Source organism: Leptopilina heterotoma, unplaced genomic scaffold (assembly GCF_015476425.1).
Source record: "Leptopilina heterotoma isolate Lh14 unplaced genomic scaffold, ASM1547642v1 Lhet_81, whole genome shotgun sequence".
NCBI lineage: Eukaryota > Metazoa > Arthropoda > Insecta > Hymenoptera > Figitidae > Leptopilina > Leptopilina heterotoma.
The window spans coordinates 5521014-5532089 of NW_025111185.1; the positions used below are offsets into that span (position 1 = coordinate 5521014).

Here is an 11076-nt window from a genome sequence, read left to right on the forward strand (position 1 = left end):
ATTATATGTAGTCGGTAAATTAAAAATGATCTATTTCTATAAAACATATATGCATATAAAAATATTACCACAATTATGATAAGTCTCGTGAAAATTAATTTATAAAACTTATTTTTTTTTAATCAATAATATTTGTGTATGCCAAGATTTATCTAAATGTGAAAAAATTAATTTAAAATATCTATAGTGAAATTATAAGTCGGAAACTTGATAATTTTTCTTCTTCGAGCCAAGAAATAATGTAAATTTTTTATATAGTTTATTCACTTGCTTTTAAATCACTTAAATTTCACTATATATGCACTTGATCATAAATAATTCCACGCAAAATTTTTGACAGAAGAAATACAATTTTCTTGAGTCCATTTAAATAATGTGATGAAAAAAGCTATTTCGTCACGCCTTTAAGCGTAAATATTTGTTATGAAAAACGTCGATTACGAAGCAGTCTTTTAAAATTGGCGAGATGCTTGTCTGAGGCTTCGCTTATGCAAAGGAGAAATTCTTATCCTTTGTTGAGGAACATCAAATTCATCTATCCTAGAGCTAAATTTACTAATAAAGTATAATACTCCATCGAAAATTCTTTCCGTTATCATAAAAATCTTTAGATAGTGGAACACGAAGTAGATTTAAGAAGAAGCCTTTCTTTTTCTTGAATTTATTTTCTCTGTCGATTTGCTCTCGAGTCCTGTAAAATAATTATCGAATTAAATAAATACATTGCAAAAAAAACTCTTGTAATAAATTGCAATTTGTAATTATTATATTTGTAAAAATTACGTCTTAATTTTGCAGCTTCAGATCTCGTGAGTCTTTTTGAATCATTTGATTTGGAAATTTTTTCTTGAGATGCTAATTCCAAATTTCTTTTTCTCAATTGAGCAATTTCCTCCATGGCGGGTGTCATCCATTTTGGTTTCAGTTCATTACTGTGACAGGAAAAATTATTATGAAAAATAAAAGTTAATCAACAAATTTAGCTATTTAAAATCAAATTTACTCTAATGATTTTGATGACGTTTTATGTCTTATAATTCCAGATTGTCTCTCCTTCATTCTCTGCAATACGTTGAGCATCGCATATGTTGGCAAAGACGAAGTTGGCGAGATCGGAGGAGGTGATGGGGGTGGCGTCAGAGCAAACGGTGGGGGAAAAACACTAATTTTGGCCAGCTTGTCAGGATGTCGTGAAAGAACTTCCTCCCAACTGAATTCAATTACTTTCTTCGGAATTATCGGCTGAGTATTTCTTGTTATTCGAATCTAAAAACATAAATGTTTACATTTTCTTTATCATGAGCAAAAATTAAATGAAAATATAATTTTGCACTTGACTCGTAAAAATACCGGTTTTTAATTGATAATAGTCTCAGTTTACAGTTTAAACAATTCCGCAATATTAAATAACACTGAACGGGAAACTAAAATCATAAACCATGAAATTCTTTACATTAAAAGCTAATATGATATAAAAAGTAAAGAATCTTTTTCAACAAGAAAACACTTCCTAAGAATATTGTATAAAAAAAAAAATAAATAAAATAACAAACCTCTCCATTTACGGGTCTGCAAGGTTTTCTCTCCCTAAGATACGGAAGACTGTCAAATTTAGACCGAGAAAGATTCTCATTAGTAATACCTTTGTTTACTAATGTCAAAATATTTTCTTCAAGCACAGAACCTTGACAAAAAAGATTGCGCAAATAGGTGTAATTTGGTTTAGTTTCAAACCCTAAACGAGAAATATACGTAAAGTACTCTATAATGTTATCTGAAAAGAAATAAACACTGTTTAGAACACAATTATAAATTATAATTAGCAAAAATCACTTATTTACCCACCTGGTGCTTTTCTCTTCCCCGAAAACAATTTTTGTATAGACAATGAAACGTCGGAAAAAATGATTTCTTTTTGTGCTTGAATTTCTTCTGGATTAACAGTTGACATCTGCAATTCACTTTCCTTTTCCCAAGGTAATTTTCCACACAGCCATTGTAATAAATTGTATCCCAAAGTTTCTAAGTCCCCTCGTCTCGAATGAGCTGAATTTATATATTGTTAATACAATGTCTAAAATAATAAATGAAGAAAATAGTATACATACTTCCGTGATGAGCATCTCTAGATGTAAATTCTAAAGTTCCCTCGTGAGCTCGTCTCTCATCATGAACAAATGGTTTGTGAATTCCATTTCCCCATCGAAAGCGATACGCTAATCCATAATCAACTAAAAATGCTTGTGCTTTTTCTACCTCTGAGCCTAATCCATTAGTAGTGAGTAAAATATTGGAACCCTTGACGTCTGCGTGTGCATATCCCTGACTGTGTATGTACTCAAGTGCATCCAACTGCAATTAGAAATTATCAATTATAATAATTGCTTACAGAGAGGAATTACAAAATTACAAAAATAATAAGTACCATTTGCACTGCGAGTCCATTGACCTGTTTCGTTGATAGTTTTCTTCCTTGAAAAACAAATAATTTTCCTACATCTACACCATAACGAGGTATCACCAGAAATCTGTATCTTTGACCATGATAGATGTGTGAACCCGAACCTTCATAAGTTGGAACTCCAACACGTCTTTTTCTATATGACTTACACCAACTTTGAACTGCAAATCAATTAAATAGCATAAATATATTGAGTTCTTTTCTACTAAATTTTTTTTTCTATTACAGGGTTGCCACAAAAAATTAATTTTCTTTTTCCCTTACTTCTCCCTGATTTCCAGAAAACTTTTTGACTTTTTCCCTGACCCTAAAGAATATTCTGATTCACTCTAAAAATTATTAGATACTCAAAAAAAAAATTTCTATTAGATTTATTTGCAAATTTCTCTAAAAGTAAAATTATTCAAAAACATCAATAACTTTATTTTTAAATTAATATTTAATCATTATTATTTTTCCATAGGAATTAAAATTCTTTAAAAGATTCAAATTCAAACCTTTTGAAATTCAACAATTTATAAGAATATTATTATAAAAAACATGAAGAAATGGATCACTCAGATTCTTCGAAGTGATGTTTGTTTTATAACAATTAAAGATCATTTCAATTCAATTATTATTTTCTAGAATTTTTAACTAAAATTCTTCTTTAAATCAATTATTTTTAATAATTTTTGATAAAGTTCTTTTCAGAATTTTCAAATTCATTTCTTTAAAAATCAATTTTACGAAATTTCGATTATTCGGAAATTTTTCAAATAAATATACATTAGAAAATGACAACTTGAAATAATTTTAAAAAATTTCGATTAAGCTCTTTGAAAAAAATTAATTCCATATAATTTTTAAATAAAAAGTATGAAAAATTCAAATTTTCAAAGATTCTACATAATTTGAAACTTTTACAAAATTCAATTATTATCTAAAACTTTAACAGAAATTTATATTTTTATTATTCATATTTATTATTTATTTCATATTATTCATATTTTGATTAAAAAATTCTACGAGAATTTAATTATTTAAATACAAAAATAAATCATTTTTTGAATAATACAATGTTTCTTAAAATTGAATTCTCATAAAGAATTTGATTAACAAATCTTTAATAATTAAATTCTTTAGGCGAATTTTGATAAAATTTTTAAGAATAATTATATTTAATTACCTTTTTCAGGAATTCGATTAAAATTGTATTAAAAATAATTGAAATTCTGCCATGAGATTTATTATTTATGAAAATAATTGAATTATTGCGAAGAATTTTATAGAAAAGTTTCAAACAATTTATTTTTTTCGAAACAATTTATGCAAATTCTATTTTTAATAATTGAATTCCTGTGAAATTTCCATTATTTTAGAAAATATTCGTGTAGAATTAATTTTGTCAAAATTATTTTTAAATAATTGAATTATTCTGGGAAATTTTATTAATATAATAAATATACAAATTATTGAATTAAGAAAAAATTTTTGAAAATATAATTGAATTTTATTACTTTTGAAAATAATTGAATATTTGTGGTGAATATTGTTATTTATGAAAATAATTGACTTCCTCAGAATGATTTTATTATTTATGAAAATAACTAAATCCCTGAAAACAATTTTAAAATGTATGAAAATAATTGAATTACTGCGAAGAATTTAATGCAAAAATTTTAAAACATTTGATTTTTTGGAAAAAATGTATGCAAATTTTATAGAGGTATGCATTTAATCGAGTCGAACCGAACATTAATCGACTCAACAACAGACAATTCGAATCGGGGATAATTCGATTCGAACTAGTCAATTCAGAAATCGGCGTTTCGAATTTCGAATTGCACAACTCGACTCGGTAAACTTTCGATTCGAATCAGCCAATTCGAAAATTGAAGTTAGACTTTCCAATCGCTACGTAATGTGATAATGTGATATGTTATGTATGCAGTATGTTGTTCAATTCGAAAGTCGAAACTTCGAATTTTGAATTGGCCGATTTGAATCGAAAGTAAATCGAGTCGAGTTGTACAATTCGAAATTCGAAACTTTGGTTTTCGAATTGGCTAGTTCGAATCGAATTTTCTCTCGATTCGAATTTTGCACACCTCTAAAATTTTATTTTAAATAATTGAATTCACATGAAATTTTTATTTGCAGGAAAATAATTTAATGTTCGTGTAGAATTTTATCAAAATTTTTGTTTAATAATTGAATTCTTTTGGGAAATTTTATTAAAATAGTAGAATATTAAAAATCATTGAATTAAGAAAATTTTTTGAAAATAATTGAAATTTTGCCATGAATTTTATTAAAATTTTTGAAAATAATTGAATTTTGTAGAAGAATTATGCTACTCATTTATAAAGATAATTGAAATGTGGAAAAATAATTAATTTTCTCGAAAGAATTTTGATATTTATTAAGATAGTTGAATTCTTTCAAAGAATAGCGTTAAAATTTTAAAAATTGAAACTTATTTCAACAGAATTGAAATTAAAATTTTTCAAAAAAAATACTTCATTAAATGATTTATAGGTAATAATTTAATAATAGTTCTTGAAGAATGAAGTTATTTAAAAATAAATTATTGTGAGAAATAGAAAAATTTGAAGGTTTTGTATTATAATTTAATAAAAATCCCTGACTTTTTCCTGATTTCCCTGACCTGTGGCAACCCTGTATTATTAGTTTACTATAATTTATTATTATACTCACTCATTGGTTTTCGAGCTGCCCTTATATAAAAATTCATTTCCACAAATAGTGGTCCATTATTATGTGGTTCTATTTTAACAACATATTTCGAATTGTGTTCTACTGGCTTCGTAATGTCATCAGAGGCTGAATAATAAAATTAAGTCAGTAATAATTTTTATGTCAGTGGAAAAATTTTTTTACAAAAATGAGAAAGCAAAATTTTCCTTATTACCTAGATAAATGTCTCCAAAACCTCCACAACCAATTGGATCTCCTACTCTCCATTTATTTTGAGTAATATCAGTCAATATTTCACCTCTTGGTAAACGTGACGGTAAACGACAACCAAACGCTGCCATTCGTTTGATAGGAATTTCTTCTAATCGTCGAGGTGCCATTATTTTGTTGGTTATTCATTCACTCTAAAGAGATTCCAAAATTAATTATATTTTATAAAAATATTTTTACGTTAAAAATTTGTTAAGAAATATTTTATTTAAATATTTGCAATAAATTACGTATGTAGTCGATTTTTGATAATTTGCACAATTAAATATATAAATTATTCAGATTCAAAGATATTGAACGTTTTTAAAACTTAAAGAAAATAAGTAAACAAAAGTTAAAGAAAAACAAGGCTACTTTTTTTCATTATAAGTACTTTCGAGAAAGTAGACCCTGAAAATATTTATTGCACACATGAAATATTTAATAAATCACAGATGTCTCAATTAAGCCGTCCGAATTCTGATTATAGCAACGCTTGCAAGGATTCTTTAATTTTGAAGTCTAGAGTGACATAATGGCTACTCCAAAATGGAGCGAGAAACGTCAAGTTTCTCTCCTTTCCGACCTCCTTCGCATCATAAAATCTCAAAAATAATAAAATCGCTTTAATTTTCAGAAAAAAATCGCTTTTTTCAAAAAATTTCGTAATAAAACATTAGAAAATTCAAACAATAAAATCGGCTTTTTACAATACTTCATACAACGGTTAATTAACATTTTAAATTAGTCTAAAAGTGCAAGTACGATTTTCTATAAAAATACTCCAAGATCTAAGTTTTTGTCAATATCTTTAAAATTTGTTTATATTATCACTTTTCTGACAATTTATCTGACAGGCCAATAAAAAGTCATAACATTGTCAACTATATTGTTTTCAAACATTCCGAATTCAAGGTAAATGTGCGGCATTTAATTGGAGTTAGAATACCGATAAACCAATGTTAGAAAAGTCATACCTTTGTAATTGTAATCAAACAACATTCAGTAATGGAAAACTCACAATTTTAACACTACACACGCGATAAATCATAACATTTAAGTAGATATTAAATCACATTTTGCAAATCAGCTTCATTCTGCCATTTTATGAAAGGTAAGATTTAGTAGGAGTGTGTTCTTAAAACTCACATATGATCACTGGTCAGGGTTGGGAAACATACTGAAGCCGGCAGTTACGGCAAACAAAGAACGCAATTAAAAGAAACCAGGCTTGAAAGAAACATTTCTTCTTTATTTTAACTTCATTTTAAACTCTGTTTTTTTCTATACAATTTAAGAATAATCTTTTTAAAATTTTACATAAAATTTTGCTTTTTATTAAAATTATATTTATTTTCCAATTATTTTTATTACCAAAGAAGCTACCTTCACATTATTCACAACACTGTGAATATGGTTGACAATCAGCTGTTTCATAAAATTTGAACTGTTTTTTCCGCATGTATAAGAATGATTATAAAGAGAATATCAATATTTAACAAAACTTGAAGAAAATACGATTCTGAATAAATAAGTACAATTTCGTTTACATTTTTAATTATTTAATATTTCAATAAATAAGATTCTATTTGAAATTTCTGGAACACAACCGCCATACTTTACCGTTATGCTCATGCGTCGGTTATTTGCACTTTTTCAAAAAGTTTTGTATTCATTTTAATTAAACTAGCGCTTCGTCGACCGCTTCGCGGTCGACTTTTTTACTTTCTTCTCTTTTTCTATTTAAATTGTTCCTTTTATTTAATATTAAATTGTTTATTGTGACTCATTTAAAATTACCTAAATTTTTATTTAGTTCCTCTAAAGTTAAGTTAATAAAATAAAAATTGCCACTTCATAATGATATTGAAAAGAGCGACTCTAGCTCCATCTTCTAACTATGTATGAGTTTTTAAGGTACTATATTTCTTTAGATTTGGGGATTTGGAAATGTGAGTGTGCCCTTCTATGTTTCATTTTCATTGCTATAACTGCGAGAGTACATTCGATTATTTTCGATTTAAATTCGAGATTTCTCACTCATGTCTTTTTTTCTAAAGGTGCTTCTATACCTCCGGTGGATTGGTCAAGCAATCGGCTCGATGAATTTTCACGGTCGGAAAATGTACTTTCATGGCGGGTATTTTTGAATAAGTAAATGTTGAAAAAGTTTTTACTTGAAAATTTATTTAAAAAAATGATTTTATCATAGAAATTCTTTTGAAATTTATGTTAAAAAACATGTTTTATTTTAAAAGTTATCAAATTTTAATTCAAAATGTTTTAATTTTCCAAAGAAGTGTAAAAAGCCTAATGTTTTTGAAATGCTAGTACAGACGGTACAGACTGTTTGTTATGAATGTACATAACCTAGCGTTGTGTTGTGGTGCTTGTGATATTATATTCTAAATTTAATGATTTTATTATTATTATTATTATATTAAATAATAATGAACAGACAACACAACGCTAGGTTATGTACATTCATAACAAACAGTCTGTACCGTCTGTACTAGCATTTCAAAAACATTAGGCTTTTTACACTTCTTTGGAAAATTAAAACATTTTGAATTATGTAAAATTTGATAACTTTTAAAATAAAACATGTTTTTTAACATAAATTTCAAAAGAATTTCTATGATAAAATCATTTTTTTAAATAAATTTTCAAGTAAAAACCTTTTCAACATTTACTTATTCAAAAATACCCGCCATGAAAGTACATTTTCCGACCATGAAAATTCATCGAGCCGATTGCTTGACCAATCCACCGGAGGTATAGAAGCACCTTAAAGGATAAAATAAATTAGTCTACTTTTTGAACATATGAATAATTAAAATATATCTTTGCTGAAACATTCAAATTATTATATTTTATAATTTTTCATACCTTTTGTCCATTTTTTGAAAATATGTAATTAATAATAAATCTGTCACTTAAGGAATTGACGTGACCGACATGCCGTCTAGATCTAGACATGATCTAGACGAAAAGCACATCTAAAGGCCTAAGCACAATAGGTTCGCGAAAGTCGTTCGCGAACGCAAAGCATGAGTTAGAAAAGGACAGAGATATATTTGTGTCCTTGTCTATCTCATGTGTCTCGTTCGCGAACGACTTTCGCGAACCTATTGTGCGTTGGACTTAACCAACCGACCAAACCTACAGTTCGTGCCTACAGTGCTGCCAGATTGGGCGATTTATCGCGAATTGGGCGACTTAAAGTGTTGCAATGCGATTATTTTTTAAGCTATCGCGACCAGTCGCGATAGCGACTATATTTTAAAGCAAACGCTTTAAAATATAATACGAATGTCCAGTCGACCCTTATAAATAAAGGCTTTCCGGTAATTGGCAATGAAGCGAAAAGTATGGATTTGAAATTAGCGGTATATATTGCCGCACATTCGGCTGTAAGAAGCATAGACCATTTAGGGGAATTACTGAAAGTTTTGGGTAAAGGGTCGCCTTTAGAAAATTTAAGAATGCACAGAACCAAATGCTCCAAATTAATTGTGAATGTTATTGCCCCTGCAATGCTAACTGAATTAATTGATGATATTGGAGATAAAAGTTATTCTTTAATACTTGACGAATCAACGGATATATCTGTTATAAAATATTTGGCTATTTGTATTCGATATTATAGTGGAAATCAAAAGAGAATCGTCACAGATTTTTCAGGATTTTTATAGAGGTTGAAAAAGCAACTGGAAAAATACTTTTTGACAGTACATGTTGCGTATTTAAAAGAACTAAATTTAAACATACAAAATTGCATTGGGATTGGCAGCGATAACGCATCGAACATGACTGGTGTTGAGAAAGGCTTTTTTAAGTATTTTAAAGATTTGGTACCAAGTGCACAATTAATTCGATGTACTTGTCATTCTTTACATCTTTGTGGATCAACGGCGGCAGAACAGCTTCCAGCTGATTTAGAGTTTTTAGTACGAGAATCGCGAAACTTTTTCTCGAAAAGCGCTTTACGACGCCTACAGTATCAGGCCTTGTATGCGGCTATAAATGATGGCAATATGCCTAAAAATTTAGTGCAGCTATCTGCAACTAGATGGTTGGCATGGGGCAAAGCCGTTGATGTTGTAGTTTCTCAGTGGTTAGAATTAAAAACGCTTTTCGACACTCATGTTTGCAGTCTCAATCCGAGGGACAAATGCACAATTAGTAGAAAACTTCGCGACATGTACCAGGATGATTGTAATCTCTTATATCTTCTGTTTTTGAAACCTATAACGGCTGAATTGTGCAAGGCCAACTTAAAATTTCAACAGGATTCAACAGAAGTAAAATATTTTATAAATAATAATATTAATTCTAAAATTTTATAATCAAACTTTATATATTTCATTTGTATTTTTTAGGTAACTAAGCTTTTCATTGATTTACGCGTGCTACTAGTTTCTTTATTGAGAAGAATTATTAAACCAGCAAGTTTAAAAATAAATGAAAATGGTCAGTTTCTGTCGCACGCAGATTTTCGAGATGTTGTTAAAATATTAAATGATCAACATGCTTATCTGCCGCTAAATTCTGTTGATTGTGGTGCCTCATTTGCCATTCATCTTGGTAGGATCCAATTGCCCGTTGAAAGAGTAATGGAAGTCAAACAGCGATGTTTAAATTACTTATCGTCTTTATGCAAAGAACTTGCTTATCGTTTACCGAATAATATCCATCTCTTCGAAAACATTCGCTATTTGACACCTGAAGAATCTTTAAAACCTATAAATAGAGTTGATTTTCTTGAATTGCCATTAGAATTAGCCGGTAAATATTTACAAAAAATTAAAACGTTTAAAGCTTATATACACAAATCTAATTTATAATTAAATAACTTCTTTCTAGATCCGAACGTCGACGTCGATATGCTAAAAACCCAATGGGATCAACTGGTTTTAGTTGACTTGAAAAACTATTTTAATAAGAAAATTCCTGAATCTTCAATTGATTTTTGGAGTGGAGTTTCAGAATTTAAGGATTCATCTGGGAACCCAATATTTTTTGATTTAACTCGTTTAGCATTAAAAATTCTCTGCCTTCCTTTTTCTAACGCTTCTGTAGAGCGTGTTTTTAGTGTTATGAACACTGTAAAAACAAAAGCCAGAAATAAATTGTCAATCGACATATTGATGGCGCAATCATGAGGATTCGATTGAGATTTGGAGTAAAAAAGGAGTGTTGTACGACCTTTGAACCAACACAAAAAATGTTTGAATTATTTACATCTCAAATGTACAATTTTTTGAACGAACCTCGTGTTCCTCAAAACAATCCTGGTGGCGACGATGACATTGAAATTTCATACTTTGAGACCCTCGAATTATTTGCTGAAGAAAATTAGTTATTAGAAGTGAGAGATTATTTTTCTTTAATAACCTATGCTGTGATTTTACCCAAAGTCGAAGAGCTTTTATTATCATAAGCAATATATTATATTAAAAATGTAAATGAAACTTTATTAAATTATTCTAAAAAAATCTAATATGCATATATATTATTTAAAAATTTGATTATTATTATTTATCACTTACATTGTATTCTTGTTCAGAAACAAATTAAAAATATTTTTACATAGATACTTTTAAATAGCGCGCCAAATCTAGCCTATTTGAATGCTTGCGACTTTGGGCGACTAAAGTTTCGTT

General features: G+C 28.3%; 2 protein-coding genes across 2 annotated transcripts; one reads left to right on the forward strand and one right to left on the reverse strand.

Annotated features, from left to right (window-relative positions):
• Positions 1 to 237: 237 nt before the first annotated feature.
• LOC122511298 (serine/threonine-protein kinase VRK1-like) lies at positions 238 to 6568 on the reverse strand. The gene is made up of 10 exons (XM_043626448.1): positions 6388 to 6568; positions 5376 to 5565; positions 5162 to 5287; positions 2426 to 2622; positions 2109 to 2352; positions 1846 to 2046; positions 1554 to 1774; positions 1004 to 1266; positions 784 to 932; positions 238 to 691 (listed from the first exon to the last, which is right to left on the reverse strand). Exons 2-10 carry the CDS (start codon positions 5539 to 5541, stop codon positions 633 to 635), a joined length of 1626 nt encoding a protein of 541 aa, XP_043482383.1. The 5' UTR covers positions 5542 to 5565; positions 6388 to 6568; the 3' UTR covers positions 238 to 632.
• Positions 6569 to 9219: 2651 nt separating this feature from the next.
• On the forward strand, positions 9220 to 10324 carry LOC122511329. Its single transcript, XM_043626488.1, has 2 exons — positions 9220 to 9714; positions 9793 to 10324. The coding sequence occupies exons 1-2, from the start codon at positions 9220 to 9222 to the stop codon at positions 10255 to 10257; spliced, it is 960 nt and encodes a 319-aa protein (XP_043482423.1). The 3' UTR covers positions 10258 to 10324.
• The last annotated feature ends 752 nt before the right edge of the window (positions 10325 to 11076 follow it).